The sequence below is a fragment of the Pyxicephalus adspersus genome, chromosome 7 (genome assembly GCF_032062135.1).
Source record: "Pyxicephalus adspersus chromosome 7, UCB_Pads_2.0, whole genome shotgun sequence".
NCBI lineage: Eukaryota > Metazoa > Chordata > Amphibia > Anura > Pyxicephalidae > Pyxicephalus > Pyxicephalus adspersus.
Window position 1 is genome coordinate 18,410,073 of NC_092864.1, and position 18,596 is coordinate 18,428,668.

At 37.4% G+C, this 18,596-nt stretch overlaps 1 protein-coding gene across 2 annotated transcripts in view; it reads right to left on the reverse strand.

Annotated features, from left to right (window-relative positions):
- Positions 1–705: 705 nt before the first annotated feature.
- Positions 706–18,596, reverse strand: part of PDPK1 (3-phosphoinositide dependent protein kinase 1) — a 36,606-nt gene continuing 18,715 nt past the window's right edge. For both annotated transcript variants that reach the window (XM_072417738.1, XM_072417739.1), the window contains exons 3-14: positions 17,801–17,843; positions 17,375–17,512; positions 15,753–15,897; positions 14,904–15,001; positions 14,231–14,306; positions 13,236–13,304; positions 13,051–13,147; positions 12,217–12,390; positions 7,869–8,086; positions 6,478–6,535; positions 5,869–6,021; positions 706–4,623 (exon numbers count right to left, since the gene is read on the reverse strand). In XM_072417738.1, the coding sequence (XP_072273839.1) occupies positions 4,510–4,623; positions 5,869–6,021; positions 6,478–6,535; positions 7,869–8,086; positions 12,217–12,390; positions 13,051–13,147; positions 13,236–13,304; positions 14,231–14,306; positions 14,904–15,001; positions 15,753–15,897; positions 17,375–17,512; positions 17,801–17,843 (1,383 nt within the window). In that variant the 3' untranslated portion in view covers positions 706–4,509. The remainder of the gene's footprint in view (positions 4,624–5,868; positions 6,022–6,477; positions 6,536–7,868; positions 8,087–12,216; positions 12,391–13,050; positions 13,148–13,235; positions 13,305–14,230; positions 14,307–14,903; positions 15,002–15,752; positions 15,898–17,374; positions 17,513–17,800; positions 17,844–18,596) is intronic.

Sequence of the window (18,596 nt, forward strand, 5' to 3'; positions counted from 1 at the left end):
GGTGGGACTGTGCTTTGATTCAAGATTTCTTGAGGATAATCCAGGTAAAGAAACAAATTATGAGACCGTTCCCTGGACTCCAGTGGCATATCTCAAGTCATCTTTAACTTTACATCTTTTCTATTCAGCTCAATGTCTTATTCCACAGTTTTCTGCAAACATCCCTTCAGTACAACTGTGGATTTCCAAAATTCTCAAAATTTTCTCAATGTAGGAATCCAGAGCCAATAAGCTAGACCAAGTAGACAAATTTCCTTTGATCTGGACATTATAGGTTATGTTTACATTTTCTGACTTCAAAAATGTATGAATGACACTTTTGGTAACTTTTGAGTTGATAGGATCATGTTCAGCTCCTTGTCCTTATTTGTTCCAATTCTCCTTATCCTCTTTTTTTGTGTGCATGATAGCCTTGATTTTTGTGTAATAAGGATTACACGGAGATTCTTTAATATTTTAATTTATTATATTTTTTTGTTTTGTGGTACTGGAATTGTATGTTTTGTTCCCCTTAATAAACCATTAAGTGTGGAAAAAAATGTTGTTTTAAATGTTTCCATTGGTTAGTTTAGGATTGTGGATGAGAGGCGTGTTGTTATCCTGCACATACACTGTAAATGTTTTTTTTTCGGTTTAGATATTTATATTCGGCAATATTCCATCCACCAACCCCAGAAAGGTTTCTAAAATAAACAAACAGACAAGTTGTACACCTATAACCCTACATGCTTTTTATTACAAGACTAAATCGAGCATATGTGAAAAATTCCTCATTCAGTAACTACATCTAGGGGCACAAATATTTGGAAAAAAAAAAAAAGGAACAGAAACAAAATTCATTAAATTATGAGAAATATGATTAAATCATTGACCAAATAGAAAATTTATATAATAAAGCCAGAAAAAAAAGTTGTAAAATATAGTTTACAATAATTATTCACATTCATGGCTGTACATCAATACATACAACAACGTGGCCCGGAACATGAATTCAATTCAAATAATTCATATATTAGAATTTAAATAACACAGACTGAACTAGAGGCCAACATTTAGCCAGCAAATAACCTTATACAAGAATAAAAATACAAAAGTGAATATCCTATCATTGCATTATTTAAGATTTTTTTTTCAGTTTTAAGCTTAGCCTGTACATCACAGTTACAGTCAGCTACAAACCAAGTATAGAAGAAGGAAAAAATAAGAAAGAAAAATAACATTTATATCCAACTGCCACCAACCTGAAAAGAAAGCCAACCTACTATTTTCAAGCTTTTTTTTTTTTAATTCCTGTTATTAAATACAGCAGGTACTAAGCTCTGCCACCAGCCAAGGCATTTCAAGCAGACACCATGTTATACCTAGAGGATGTGGTCATTATCCACCAGTTCTATCATCCACTGAAGATCGTGCAACACAGAATTGATTGCTAGCTATGTCACCAAATTCATATGATATATTTCTCTATATTCAAATCACTGTGAGTTCCCTTAGAAAGGCATACAACTGTTAAGAGACAGTTTTAATGGAGCAGGACGACTGGCCATCCTGAGTAGTCTTACAGTCACGTCGGAAGCTGTGGATAATGGAAACATTACCTGGCACTGGGATGGATTACCCCACCACAATGGTGCTTTGTTTTCCCAAAGTCACAAGGAAATATTTTGTCTCCCACAGCCAACATCTCCTTTCCAAAACGTTAGTTGCCTGGAAGGCACAATTATCATATACAATATACAAGCGCGGCACTATAATATATAGTGGAGAACAATAGATCAATCATGCAAATCAATTTGCTTTAACACATTTGGATTCAATGACCTGGAACAAGACTGGGTGTATTGACTTCACTATGACTTTGCTGCATGCCTGTTCTATGCCAATGACTCAGAAAAGAAAGGAAGCCAAGCAACTACCATCTTTAAATGGAGGTCATTGATAACAGTCTAAAATTTCTCTGAAGCTGGTAACTTTCACTGAAGGCAGGCATTGCCTTTAGCTGGGTGCTGGATTTACAAGTTTTGCTGAAATAAAACTACAGCCTACAATTCAGATGACAGTTGATTTTGTGGAGGTTAAAAGCCAAAGTCCTTTAAAGGGCAGCCATCAAGAAATTCTTAGAGGTTCGGTGTTTGTCTACGAATTCTATGCTCATGGCAGAAGCTTATTTGCCAAATGCCTAACAACAAGCCAAAGTGAAGTTGTTGCTTACACACAGTGAAGGTAAAGATAAGTTCCATGTTGAGAAAAGAAAATGTGACAAGTACACTTGTACTTAGTAACTTAGAGGGTTGAGTGCCCATCCACCAATGAAGAACATGCTGGGTGCCCGGGGTGCTTGGTATCTGACTACTGTACAGACAACTATATGTTGGAGCCATCTAATTGTTTTTTTTTCCCCAGCTACAGAAAGGGGATCGAGGTTATGGTATAAAACACATAAGGTATGTACAAAGCTGCATTGGTTTGGATAGGTTTAAATAAGTAAAGTATAAGGTGATTGTTTGCTTTAATTTGATGTGCAAAGGGGTCAGTAAGTAGTTTAACATGTTTAGGGGGAGCCTAAATCAGCTCAAAGTGGAAAATCACATCAGGCATTGTAGACCATGACATGTTTAAATACATAGCTGTATTTACACCCCCTTGCATCCCATCCATTTCTTTTTCTGTAGTTTGGAAATAGAAGCCGGTTGCTGGGGATGGAGGGGGCAGGGAGTTGGGCAGAACCAGTTCTCTAATACTTTTTTAATCACCCTGCAATTGGGTCACCAAAATGATTGTGTCAGGAGTGTCATACAGAAACTGCATTAGAAGTTTCCTTGTGAATAGTCACCAGTTACCGGCTTGACCCCTCACCCTCACTGTGCGTGTGCAACATTAAAAAAAAAAAAAATCCCTATACAATAATGACAAATCAAGCCGTATGCTTTCTTAAATAAATGACGAAATGTTTTTGACCACCAAACAGAAGTCATTCGTGAACTGCCGAGTTTGTTATGTGACGAGTACCATAAGTTCTGACTGGTCTGTTAACACATTTGTGGCCCTTGTGTAATTGTGGTATTTAAAAGCAAATACAAATGGTTGAAATAGCAGCAGGCAGACACAGCTCTATGCTAAGACAACTTTGTGTGGGCAAATTGAAGTGTAATCAGTGGAACAATGTTTTCCTTCCCCCTTCACAGAAACCTAAGCCTACTAATATCCACAAATTAAAGGGTCAGGTCACCCGAAACTAGTGTATGCAAAAGAAATCATATTTCAGTGTGTATCTCCCATAAGCTTGAGGTGCAGGATTTTAGCAACCCAGTTCTTAGCCCCACCTACTTGTTACTGTCCATCCAATGGTCACACTCTTCCTGCTGGAAGTTTTTTTATTTTACAGATCAAACTACAAGAAAAAGTAATATCCTTCCAAGACTTTTCATGGTGGCAGGGAGATGTCAATGCAAAATCTCTATGAGATGTTGATAAAGTGGAAAATCAATGCCACCAACTTCAACCCAAAACTAAAATGTGAGCTTTGGGCATTTGTGTGGACAATTTAATTCTCCATGCAAAAACAAATCTACTCAATCAGATTTATCTTGCAACAATGTTTCTCTCATGGTGGATTTAACAAGGGTACTGTCAGACTGGGAGGATAAAACTTCAGATAACTTTCCTTTAGTATTAAATATATATATGTATATATATTTATATATATAAAATGTATATAACTCTATATTCAGTGCTTACGTCAACATACTATTTCCTCTGAAGCCCGATTCTTGTTATTTAAACTCTGTGTTGACAGGTGCACTGTTCCTGCACAAACACAACTAGAAGTACCACGTAGAACTGGTGACGATAAATTTACTAAATTGTACATCTCACCTTACTGAATGCACTAATAAATAAAAAGTAAAGAGCAGAACTGGTGTTCCTTGCACCACTGGATAGTGGATACCATTACAAGACTGCTATATTCTGTGTTGCAGTATTGTATGGGTTGTAAAGCTTCCTGACCAAAAACTAATTTCACTGGCAAACCAAAACCAAAAAAAAAGAAAAAAAAAAAAAAAAAAACTAAATTAGGCAAGAGGAAGGTCCCACAGACTACAGTATATGAGTTTGTCAATGTGTGCACGAGTACGACGATCTGTGTTTCTACTGACTGTACGTTAAAGCTGGCATAACAAGGCCTACCCACTAGGTTGCAGAAGATATAGAGCTGGTGTGCACAAAAGCAAAATCACCACAGCAACGATATGCATGTTGTAACTCAACAGAAGCACAGAGAAGAAGCAAGGTAAACCCTGGATTCCATTAATGTCCACGTTTGTCTTCGTGTGTATATTTTTATTTACTTTATGTAGATTTCTGACGGTATGATTTGTCACGGAGAGATGGTGGTATTGGTGAGTGGAGAAGGGTTCTCTCTTCTGTTCTGCTATGTAAAGCTCATCTGTTGAATCAGGGAGTCTAGCAGCATGAGGGAAGCTTGCAGGACGTGGAAGAGACGCAATGCTACATGCTGCTGTTTTGGTGATTCTGGTATCTGTGCCGCCACACTTCCTGAATCTTTTTACACCACTTGTGGGCATTTCCACTGGGGTCCATCAGGTAATATGTTCGGTTGGGCTGCAAGTAAAGACCGGAAAAGTTAATAAATGACTAGGCTTGTAGATGTATAGGTTGTACATGTTCACAAGCATACAATGAAGAAATGAAAAACTGCTAAAATCACTAAATTCAACACTCACCAATCAATGGTAACCAAACCAGGAATTATCAGCTAGATTAGGGACAGGAATTAAAAAAACAAACTGTACAGTATCAATGTGGTAGAAGTTCAGTTTTAGTGTAAAATGTCAGAAAACAGTTGAACCTGACTTCAGTTGTCATTGTAATATTCCTGCATGCTGAAAGATCTATGTGAGGAACCATGTGCAATTTTTATTATAATAATTTTCCCTACATTATGCTGGAATAGCCTGGTGTCTTTGCAGCTAACAAGACTTTTTGTTCAGTCTGACAACTGGCAGTTAAATATTAACGCCAGACGCTGGCCAAAATATTTTCTTAAGTTTTGGATAAATCAGAGCAGAGTTAAAATCTTTGTCAGTTTTGATCTTCTGTCTGGGATGACACTGATTTTCTTTCACATAATGACCCTGTGCTGTCAGTACAAATGAGAGGTGCAGATGTCACCAGGACAGGAAGGCAAAGACAAAAATGCAAGCACTGAAAAATTCTGACCTTTCCTCACTCTACTACACAATACCTCATTGCGGAGATTTTCCAGGCAGAAAGAGAAGGGAAATCTCTCCAATAAGGACACAGATAGTAAAACCCAGGAAAAAAAAAAAAAACATTTGTTGCTGACCTACAAAGCAGGATTATAACTAGCATTGGTAAAACTAGGTTGTATATGTACATAAAAAATTACCCGAGATGCGTATCTGGATCAAAACAAATGTAACAACAAAGCTTATGACAGATTGGTTACAGGGGGCCACAAAATTTGGTTTGTTACATACAAATGGCGCCAACACTATCAACCTGCCCATACAGGGTAAAATGGAAGTGTCTACCAAAAGGAGAGGGAGGGAGAGAGAGAGAGAGAGAGGGGAGAGAGAGAGGGAGAGAGAGGGAGAGAGAGAGGGAGAGAGAGACCTAAACCCCGACTTCCATATTCTGGACTGCAAGGAGGCACAGTGACCCCAGCAGCAGCTCACAAATATGTAGGAACATTTACATTGTTAGAAGGAAAGGTTTTGAATCAATGATATTATAGCCATCGTTGTTTGGGACGGGGGACTGGTAAAATGTGGAACTTCTGTTTTCCATGCACATATCATGTTTCATCCATCCAATTAGACTTACTGTATGAACAAAAAATGTTTTGAAGTTCTTGGCCTCTGGGCGCAGTTCCTGTGACCATGGAATCTCTCCTTTAAGGACTTTGTTTACGGGATCCACATAATATAAGTGTGGACCCTCTGTAAGAAGCAGCTGACGGCGGCGAGCAAACAGCCCCTGCATATACAAAGAAGGTGATTAGTTGTTAGTACTGAACAAGCAATGTTTACAACTAATCATAAAGTAATCTAAATAATGCTATACAAAGGCTTAGTTTATTTGGGATATATAGCAAGATGGTACATTTGTAAAAACACACAACAAATATTTCTACTTTTTCTAGGGGAATATTCACATTCATTGACATATGTTCTCCAAGGATGGAAATTGTAACACTTCTATTTATGACCAGAAAAATATATTATTATAACTATTTTAATTTGATTTTCACAAGTGGTGAGAAAATAACAGGAAATCCATGTGAAAGTTAATGAAAATATGTAGTATACATGAAACATTTCATTACTAACTTGCTGAAAATGTTTTTAATATTTTTTTTTTTTAAATCCTGTCCATAGAAAACTAGAAAAAACAAACACTTTAAATTCTTTTAAATATAATTCTTACACTCACCTTTCGTTTATCTACTGGACCCATTTTTAGAATTAAATTATTTTCTACAAACTGGTGCCTAGAGAATAAAAAACAAAACAAGATTTAGTAACAATAAATAAAACATTGTCGTGCTAATGTGATACTTGGTTTTTAAGATAACAGCTGTCTCCATTATCCGCTCACCCTGTGATCAGCAGTAAGGATCAGTTCATTTCAGAACTTTGTGGGTGATTTGGAACAAAACTTGATTGCCACATCTTTAAAGGAAGTGTTATAAACTGCACTTTACCAACACTACCAAAAAATGCTAATTTTTTTTACACTCAAATATAATTCCTTTTTTGCACATGGCATTATTATAAAAGTGCCGATAAACTGAAAAGGCTGACACTTTTAAAAAGAGTTGCTACTGTGTTGGAAGACCTTCAGTATCGAAAGATGCAAACTTTCAACTTTATTGCCGGAATTTGTCACTGTGATGGCCATGAAAGTTTGCAGTGAAGATTCAAGATATTTATTTTATAGACCCTAATCACCACATTTGATGAAATAGCAACCCCAATGCAAGTCTTTGGATGCTCGTCATTACATAGGGCTAGAAAAAGTGGCAATCAGTACTCCATTTAAGTGAGGGTGCAGTCACTTTCTAGCAATACTTTTCTTAATCTAAATCTATATCAAGTGAAAGCACAGTGCAAACACAGATGTGCCAAAACTTCTACATATTCAGAGTGCAGCTGGCTCCTCTCCTATAACCAGTCCTTGTAGGCTACATTTTCCTTCTATTGCAATTCTAATAGTAAAATAACTAATGCAATTCTAATAGTAATAATTGAAATTTCCATTTCTTTAAGACTAGAATCCTATTTAGGAAAAACCTCCAGAACTTTTTGATTCTTAGCACCTTTTAGTTGGCCACTAAATGCCTGCAATAAGCAGTATTGAGACTTCAACATTTAGGGGTCCGAGACTATGTATAGAGGGGCCCCCACACCAAAGGAGTCGTTTCTACCATTTACCGCCTCCTGCATAATTCAATGCTCGGAAGCCTACATAAGTTTGGTTATATGCTTAATGGGAGGAAGTTCTAGGCCGGACTTTAACTCCAGAAGATTCGATAGATATTTGGGAGGCGGCACATAAGATCTCTATTTGTACGCTATATAAAGAAAATTTGTAAAAAGTAATGTAAGTAAGTAATGTGTTATACTCAGGAATTGGTTATTGTTTTCTTGGGAGCTGTGTATGTTTCAATACTGTTTCCTAGTTTTATTTTGTGTTTTTTTTTTTCTTCTTTGTACCGTTAAAAATTTCTTTAAAAAAAAAATATAATTTAAAAAAAACAAAAAAAGAAAACAACATTTAGGAGTCCAACAGGTTTGGACTGGAGGCAGAACTGGCAAGCTTACCACTGGTTTCCTCCGGCTTGTTTTTCTAGTAGTAGCCGCTTTTCCTCCTCTGAGAACTGTAGATCGAGCTCAAAAGAATTGTTATCAATGTCGTGGATGTACTGCTCAATGTTACTGCCGGACTTCTGCGGCTGAATGGGTTCTGGTGTAGGCAGTGTTTGGGGTGAAACAGACAAGGCTACTTGCATTCCTCCAAACTGACTCAGCAGGTCATCATACTGAAATAGAGAGCAAGGTACACATTAGATCATTATACTTGTATTCCCTGGGACCTAACCTGCAGGCACTTTGTGTGGCCCTTAATGCCCCTGCAGATAGTATAATGTGAAAATGTTGATTTGGGAAGCACGTGTCAGAACAGTGATCTCTAGAAGTCACATGTAACGTGTCTCCAGTCTATAAACATTGTCCCCGGTCTACAACAACTCCTGAAGCATGTCAAGCATGGCAGCTTTCTGCAGAATTAAGCTCACTAAACATTATGTGCGACTTGACCAACTTTGCTCTAGGTGTACCACCTGTCAGTGTGAATAGAGAAGAACACTGATAATGATAATAATGTATAAGAGAACTAAATATTTATTTAATGTACGTAATAACAAAACCTTTTCTTTTTATATATTCTTACCCATGGCAGGGAATTGTTTGCGGTCTGTGTACTAATGGGGAAATTTTTCTTCATTCCCTGTCTCAGAGATGCAACAGTCTGGGAAAATGAGTAAGAGGAAAAAAAGTGAGAGGAATTCCCCTTAGTCAGTTGTCCTTAGAACGAGGGGTTCTCCTTTGTACAATTTCCCCTCACCTCCTGTTCCGAGGAAAACTTTAGAAATGTGGATTTCTTCTTTGGTGACAATGGTCACAAGGACAAACAGAGGGATGATTGTCTTCAACGAAGACCACATCAAAAACATGACAGGGGGTCTAAAAAAATGTTTTCCTAAATGTACAATTGATAGCTGAACTCTGGGAAAAAAATATTTTCTTCTATAACAATCAATGATATGAATCTGCTTTCTGAGCACCAATAAAAAGCAAACCAAGATTTAACTCATTGGCCTCCTAAAAATACAGTGATTGCTAAACATGGATTTCAGTTTTAATATCTCTACGCTGGCAATCCGCTTATTCTAGTAAGATTTCCAGTTTATTCACTTACTAAACACACAGCATGTCCTGTACCCATAATATATCACAGATTTGTTGGATAGAATTTTAAAGTGTCATTCAACTTAGGCTCCAGTTAATGCCTGCAACTAATAAATGTCCACTATTCTAGCCTCTGGCTGCCTTTAAGAAATAAAGAAGGGCAAGTTTTTATTCACAGAGTACAAACTGTGCCCTGTGCACAATGTCCTTATTTTCAGATATGATGTTTTCATACAGCAGGCTAATAAACTAAGGTTGATAAAATCTAACATACTTGTGGCCGGTTTAAGACTTGAACTGCCAACAAGAAAAAATATGACATGAGTTGATAAACTCTGGGCTGTTAAGTTTCTAAGTCTTAGAATTTATTATTGTCATCCAGTATTTATATAGTGCCGACAAGTGCTTTACAATGTCTATAGTCATGTCACTAGAAATTAGTACGAATGGGAAACATCATCGAACTGGGGATGACTCGGTTTATGGTCAGCCTATTTCCTAATGTCCTTGCTTGTGTGAATGGAAAATTTGTCAGCCGCTCTGTGCTTTAGGCTGCACCAGCCAGTGCCTGTAATTTATATTATACAAATAATTTCGTTCGGTTTTGTGGAGAGGATACTGCACATGCAAGAACTATTTAAAAGGACAACATGAATAAAGAAGAAAATTATAAGCAGAAAAAACACATCTTCACTTCACTAATAAAGTATTTGATTTACTTTATAAGAGCATATTAGAATTGTGTGTTTCGATTATATTATGCACCCCTAAATATTAGGAAAGGTGCACATTTACAGCTCCTAACATCTAAACAGTTACTACAAGCAACTCATTATTCTTTAAAAATGAAATAATCAAGTTTCTGTTGTGCAAATAATATACTAAGCATTTCGACTAGCATATTAAGTATGATTTGACAGGCAGAAGTTTCCCCTTGAATTTCTTCTAGGGATCCCTTGGGTTACATATACCCCATGTTGGTGACCATTATTTGACATACAATTATGTAATATTTTCTAGTGTACAAGCTTGATAAGGCACTAAACTTGGATTTGATACACAATATATGCCGTAATATGTGATAAATGTATCGAAACAGAGGATAAATGATTTAAGACTAAAGGTTTGTGCTAAATTCCAGCAATGAGTTTACTGTAACCTCCTGTGTCAGCCTTGACAAATTCCCCATAATATTTTTTAGGTCCTTGTTAAGTTGTTGACTAAGGGCATGAGACAGAACATTAAACTTTCTGTAACCCTTGAATTAAATTATTTGCATATGTGATCAGGCAAAATAAGAAGCGTTTGCTACATTAAGAGGACTGTGCTTCCAGCAGTATGCATGAGTGAACTCTACATACCCCGTACTAATTACCATTTGTACTGAAATATTCACCGTGTGATGCTCACATGCCACAAAAGTGCTACCCAGTGCAAAAATACTACTCTGATACACCCGTGAGATGCAAAATGAGGACAACCACCACATCGTTGTCTGCAGGTGAAGGGCCTACCATTATAAAATTGGCATATTCCTCTTTATCATTCTTGTTAAATGGAAAGGTCTGCATAGGAGGGGATAGCATTTATGAGAAAAAAAACCAATAAAACCAAACAGGGAATATGCAAAATTAGTAGTTCAGTTCAGCTCTTTCCCAGTCTTCCTGAAGGGTCACAAAGCAGGGGGTTTTGATTTAATATAGAATATGGAACATATATATTATCCAAACTAGTCAAGTGTGATGCAAAATTGAACAAGTTCTACATTTTATTGAGCTTCCCCATACTTCAACACATGGATAATTTTCATTATAGTCTATACAGCTGATGTGTCCTTGTGTAGTACTGCACCCAACCGGCCAAGATTGTCAGCCAATACATTGTGATCCAAGGCATCTATTACACACAGTTATTACCTGGATACTAGACTCCGCAGCTCCAGAGAAGTCTTGTATCCGTGCGTGTGATGAGGTTATGAGTGAGGAAGTCATTAGTAGGTCATTGGAGGAGCGGAGAGAGCGGCAGGGGGAGTATTTTTTAACCATGTCAGAAATGTAAGTGGGAATAACTGTGGAGGGATTTGAAGGCAAAGCACAGGAGCTTAAATTTGATTTAAATGGAAGTCAATGGAGAGAACTACAAAGAGAAGCAGCTGAAGAGGAGCTGAGGGAAGGATGGATGAGTCTGGCTGCAGCATTGATAATAGATTGTAGAGGGGAGAGTCGGGTTAGTGGAATACCAGAGAGGAGGATGTTACAGTAGTCCAGACGGGAGATGATAAGAGCGTGTACAAGGAGTTTGGTGGTCTCAGGGGACAGGTAGGGGCGGATTTTGGAGATGTTGCGTAGGTGAAAGTGACAGGACCTGGAAATGTTCTGAATATGGGGGGTAAATGAGAGGGCCGAGTCAAAGGTGACACCAAGACAGCGTGCCTGAGGGGAGGGCCGAATAACAGTGTTGTTAACAGTTAGATATATGTCAGGGGGGGATTTGGAATTTGAGGGGGGGATGATGAGGAGTTCTGTCTTATCCAGGTTGAGTTTCAGGAATCGGTCAGACATCCATGATGAGATGGCTGACAGGCAGCATGAGACCTTATCCAGGACTGAGGGAGACAAGTCAGGGGTGGACAGATAAATTTGGGTGTCATCAGCATACAGATGGTACTGTAAGCCAAAGGAGGATATGAGACTACCGAGAGAGGAGGTGTACAGAGAAAAGGGAACCGGTCCAAGGACTGACCCTTGGGGAACACCAACAGGGAGGAGAGTGGGAGAGGAGGAATTACAATTGAAAGAAACTTGAAAGGAGGGTCAGACAGATAGGAAGCAAACCAAGAGAGAGCAGTGTCACAGATACCAATGGAGCACATGATTTGTATTAGAAGGGGGTGATCAACAGGGTCAAAAGCAGAGGAAAGATCAAGGAGAAGGAGCAGGGAAAAGTTGCCTTGAGACTTAGCTCTGATGAGGTCATTGGCCACTTTAGTAAGGGCTGTTTCAGTGGAGTGGGCAGCTCTAAAACCAGGCTGGAGGGGGTCAAGGAGAGAGTTGGTGCTCAGGTAATGGCCGAGTCTTTTGTAGACAAGGCGTTCAACATTGTTATAGCTAAGCACAGGGCTCTCTCAACACAGTAAAAGGTAGTTTTCCCTCTGTATTGACACAGTACTGTGAATGTGGACTAACCGCCTGGGATTACTTACATTCCCATAAAACTCTTCATCATCTTCAGCCATTGCTGGTAAATAGGCTGTGAGTTTTGGAGGAGTCTGAAGGTGTAAGTCTTGCCACGTGATGCCATCGAAGAATAATTGGGCTTTAAGGGGGCCAAAACCTCCTAATTCTTCACAGCCTAATCTTTTAGTAGGGTCTGAAACCTGTTGAAAAGCAAAAAATTAAAACAGTAGTTTAAAACAAGATGCCTAACAATCCTCTCAAAGTGTGTATGGTTTTCAGTTACTGAAAAGAACACAAACAATAGTATAAAGATACAGATTACTATGGGGTTTAACCAATGCCAATGGCCTTTTTTTCATTGCATCTAAGATGTAAACATTACACCACTTTATTTTAAAGCTGCTTCTACTGATGTCCTTAGAGGTACATAACCTCATAATATATTATTTAAAAAAAAAACAAAAAAAAAAAAACAGTGAAACAATCAATTGGGATTCTGTTATTATATTTGTCGTAATCATCTTTTAACTATTTAGTAAGGGGGTTGTGACCTGAAAGGACAAAGAAACGCTGTATAGCCAGAGTCAAGGATATTGGGATAGATAAGCTGGATACAAACAAATACACATCAGTGTTCTCCCCAGCCCGTTACCTGGACGCACCACTCAGCACTTTTTAGTAATCGCTCTGCTGGTTTTTAGGTGGTTACTGAAAAGTTTGGTGACAAAGATGACAGAGATGCCACAACCTGCCTATACCTTTTTCCACCCAGATTAAATATATTTATGGTATGTATAGAGAGAGGTAGGTAAAGGTAGGTAGGTATATGGAGATCTGAATTTCTAGGGAAAAAATATTACCAGAAGTCTTTCTACAAGGTCTTTTGCTCTAGGGAAGAATTTTTCTGGGAAGTCATACTCCAACTTTATTATCTTCTGGAAAATTAGATATTCATTCCTGCAAGGACATATGCATTATTAAACAAAATCTGAACAAAAAGAAGGCATGGACAGAATAACACACATGAATCGTTGAATTTCCTTACCCGGCTCTGAATGGTGGTAGTCCGGCTACTAATTGATAAATAATGCAACCAAGCGCCCAAAGATCTGAACTGAAAGCAGTTGAGGGAAAAAAAGTTATTAACAGATTGGCTTGCAGTGAAATCGAAAAGCAGGGTTTTAAAAACATCTTAGATTATGATAAAGAATCAATAATTTGTGCAGAACAGCTAAAAAGCTGGCAAGTTTGATATTCTGATGCATTTCGTTTTTCACACATTCTTGTGAAGCGGGGCAAGAGTACTAGACACAGAGCCAATATGCTACCTATAATTAAAAAATGTGAATTTATAAGCCAGTGCCTTGGTGGTTCAACTGTCCTTTTTTTCTTAGTCTTGTCTTAATTCTTTGGTTATTAATATTTCCCTCTCTCCTGATGAACAAGCATAGTTATGACCCAATAAAAAAACCAGGCAACCAGAATCTCAAAAGCAGGTCAGCAATTGCAGCCTATATATATATATATATATATATATATATATATATTCAGTTTTTAAGATTTAAAAAAAGATAACTTTAAGATTTTTGCATATTAGTCACCTAATAACAAAATGATAGCTGCTTATCAACTGTGGAGATTAAATGTAACCTACATAGAGAGTGCATTGTAATCAATCAGTCAGCAAATGGTACTGCTTGTATTTTGTAAAGAAGCAGCACAACAAAGCCACTGCATAATTCTACAAGCCAGGTGCCTGAGCAAATATATTTGCACTATTATCACAGATTTATAAATGCAAATTAAGGCACCTGCAAATTTTACATAAAATACTATATTTTAGGTTTATAAACTTTTGAAAACAATGTGCTTCTAACAATAAATTATTGTGAAAAGTTTTCCAAATAGAGGGCCCAGTAATTGCTGTTCACTTTTTGCTAGCACTGTAGATTTTAATTTCTTTAAAATTCATGTTTCTTAAATGTTCACCATGAAATAAAGAAAACAAAGAGCTGGGATTTACAGTAATAAAATACTTGCCTCTTGCATGCAGATTTCTCTGTGAGAAGTTCTGGTGATACATATTGCGCTGTCCCTACAAACGAGTTTGCTCTTGCTATGAACCAACAATAAGAAAAAAAATCCCTTTAAACTCAGAACAAAAATCCAATGCTAGTTTAATAAAAAGCAAAACAAAAAACAGTTTGTAGTTATTGGGATTAACGGGAGGTATTTTCTTGTCCGTGTACATTTCAATGTTGAAAAAAGTAACATATTGGCCTTCAGTTATTTAGCTAAAACCTATAGGAAAGCACATCAGTACTTTATGTTTTTATGGAAAAGTATTGTAGTTTTTGGGTATTCCCTACTCCGGAAGACTAATAAATCGTTAAAACTCAACCCAAATTTCTGCCCAAAGACGCAACACATTTTTCCAGGAGTAAAAATACATGGGTGGAAATTTCTGGAAGCTAGATGCTAGCTATATATTTTTTTTATTGCAAGGTATCATATACTTTAGCAGCAGTTCTCCATTTCAGAGACAGAGAGGACAGAACTGTAGCCCCAAAGGTTGGGAGGTTTCCTAATATGAGTTAATCGATAGAATAAAACTCATATAAAATAAAGGCAAATTTTATGTCCTAACAATTCAATATTTCCTAGAGAGCATTCATCGCTGATATAATTATGTTTTAAATAAAACACAACCCACCTTGCCTGGAGTCAGATGATAAGACCTTTGCTGTCCCAAAATCTGTAATCTGAATGTGCATGTCTTCACTAAGTAAAATATTTTCAGGTTTAAGGTCTCTGAAACAAATAAAGAGCACGTTTAAAATCAATTAAATGCATCTGATCAGTAGTTGAAGCTGACAAGAAAGGGGAGGAACAACTGCTTCAGCATTCGTACAGCGAGCATATGAAAACCATAACAGGCAAAGGATCTAGGGATAACCTCTTTGTAAATTGCTTTATAGCCTATTACTATGTGTAGGCTGCTTAGATTTTAAAAGGAGGGGGTGGCTGGCTGAAAGGTGTGACTGAACAGAACAGAAAATGTGTCTATTTCACAATGGTTACAGTTAGACAGCATTTGTAAGCCAGACAAACCTACTTTGTGTGTATCCCTGAAAATAGTTTTACTTTGATACTTGGAACCTAACTTCATTGACTTCAGGGCTGAGCCCCACCAACCTGTCCTATTGCAGTGCCTCAATGGCCACCGAGGGCTCATAAAAGGTAACAGCACGTATCTAGTGGTGTCAGCTTTAAGGTGCATTTTTACATAACCTGCCAGGTTTACTGAACAAAGCCATTTTCTTCATTGAGGTCACCGGACAGAACTTTTAATGCCAATATGCAGCTTTTTTTTGTTAAATTTCTTTAGTTATATGCCCAGTGAAACCTATTTTACACAAAGTTACTTGTCCGCCAGCAGTCGCTACTTTATAACAATAAAACTTCTCAAGTTTGGTAAGCATGATTTAATTGCTAAAAATATCCCACAATCATTTTGCCACCAAATGTTCATTTGTACTTATATTAAACATGACTTTCTCACCTGTGTATAATTCCCTTGTCGTGTAAATATTCTAAAGCACACACAATTTCAGCAGTGTAAAACCTTGTGCATGTTTCATCGAACGAGCCAATCTTCCTTATGTATTTCAGTAGTTCACCATTCTTTGCGTAACTGAGGCCAAAATCTGCACCACTTGTTAAGGCATCATATGTACAACAATATCTAATGATCATTTCCAAAACAGAGATAAAAGCTACCTGTTGTGAACTGTGTACAGGGAAAAAAGAAAAAACGTGGATTGTGATTTAAACAACATCTACAGAACATAGGGGGTGTGTTTTGAATACAGCCATCAAACCCATGCTCCACTCTATTTTACAACTTTTACCTCTATTAAAATTGCAGAAATGTTAAAAGAAGTTATGGGCAACACAGACTTGTCCCTTAGGACAATCTAATATATCGGCTTTAAAAGTCAATATAAATTGTATGGTTAACTTTTTAACATTTTACTGTTGGGTGCTTTCATGAAAGGAACATGTCCACAAGAAGGTGGTTACAAGGCATGAGGGTTGAACAATGGACTTTTTTCAACCTGTGTGTGCGTGTTTTTCTTATTTTATTACTTTTTAGTTAGATAAATAAATGATGCTGCAAGTGACTACTTTGTTTTTACCACTTGCAACAAAGTTTTTTTCTTTCAGAAGGGATCTATATTTGGTCTACTAAATTAATGCATTTTCTTTCAGGCACTGTTGTTGCATTACCATTGGACTATAAAGCTGCATGCTCTAATATATGGTTGGAATAATAATAAATTATCAATGGTGCATTCAAAAGTCTTAAACTGCAAATATAATGGTGATAATAGGTGTCCCATATCAGAAGTACCTATGAGTTGGTCCTGAACATTCTCATATTCTTTTCTCTTTTGCTGCCTGTAATGGTCATCCAAATAGCCTTTGCAGTGCTGGGTCCCAAGTTTGAGTCCTGGCCAGGACACTATCTACATGAGTTGGTTCTCCCTGTGTTTGCATGGGTTTCCTCGGGGTACTCTGGTTTCATCCCACATTACAAAAACATGCAGTTAGGTTAATTCACTAGCCCAAAAATTGACCTTGGGGTGTATTAAATACGTATGACTGAGTTAGGGACATTAGATTGTGAGCCCCTTTGAGGGACAGCTAGTGACATGACTATGGACTTTGTACAGTGCTGCGTAATATGTTGGTGCTATATAATTATTGTGTAATAATAATAATTATATCTTTTATTAGTTGTTTTCACCCCCCAATAAATTCTTTTGTACCACCCACTTACTAAGTCAATAGTCCTTAACATCATATAGTAAAAAAATAGGATGTCAAGGTTGCACACAGTTGTCAAACAAAGTAAAGAGGCTGGAAGGTGTAAAGGGGCAGTAGCAATTCCTCATGTCCTGACACAATCTGGCTATGCAACATAGTGCCTTGCTCATCCCCTAGGAACATCTAGAGAAGCCCAACATTCTATGCAATGCTCCCCTGCTCTTCACATATAGAGCTGTCATATGTACCCAAAGCTCTGTACAGATATCCATATTATTGAGCTTCAGGTAATCCTGGATTTCCACTTTAATAGTCCCAACCACTATTGTGAAAGAAAATGACTGATAAGGATACAGAGTTTATCAACATCTTGAAATGTGAAGTAGAGTTTGACAAAGAACGGGTGATCCAGACGTGACATCACATCTCTTTCCCGCGTCACATAGGGTACCTTATTCTCCTTTACAATATGACGTTTCTGTAGAATTTTAACTAAAAGAAAAAAAAAAAATACAAACAAGATTAGAGGAAAAGGAAGAAATGACTTAACAAGGGAATACAGAAAATACATAATAAAAATTGTGTGCTTGGGTTGAATCTGACATTTACTAGGATTAATTCAGTATGAACCCTATAATCCCCATCAAAGTTAACAATCTTTCAGGCCTTGATGCAGTCTTGGGTTGCCATGTGTTCTACTAAACATAATCAGATTGTATTTTATAATTGCTAAAATGATAGGAAGTGTTACTAAAAATTACTAGAAATACAGATACTTACTGGCATACTCTCTTCCTGTTGTTACCTCTTTAGCCAAAACAACCTACAAAGTATAAAAGTGGTTTTAGTTTTATCGTTTGATGCAAAACATGAGTAGCATTACGATTTCACCTAAATCTGTAAAAGCATGAAAATGAAAGTAGTTACTAACAGACATTTATTTCATTGTATGCCAAAGCAGAATACCTATTTAAAAAACCCAGACATACGCAGCCCTTTTCTATCCATTTCTTCATGTCTTACGCCTTTTAGACCCTTTAACTACAGAAATATATCTGCTGATCTACAGTATTTAGGTTTTGTTGTGGGCTGATAATACACCCTATTTCCATAAATGCCCACTGACTTTTGCTAAATGACTTAAAACACTCCCTTTCTTAGATCTCAACAACATAAAGGCTTAATAATTTGTAATCCATGATAACTAGTTAGGTTGCTGGTAACAATCTTTCATGATGGTTTCCAGTGATAGGAGAATGAAGTGGTATACACACAGCGCTGTTCTGCTGTATGGAGAGGGATGTGCGTGTGGTAGGAAAGTACAGTGGTCGTCCATCAATCTGCCATCAGGGACCAGAATCCCTGGGCAGGTGGTGGCCCATGTATTGTGACAACTTTTCAGTAACCACCCAAATACAGCCAGGGTGGTCTGGGGAGAACACTGAGGGACTACTGTGCATATGCTTGATTTTTGCCCAAGATGATCATGACCGTTCGTCTTGGGCGACAATCATCTAACATGTGTTTGTAACTTTAAACACATATTCTGAGATACCAGGAGTAGTGCAGAGGACAA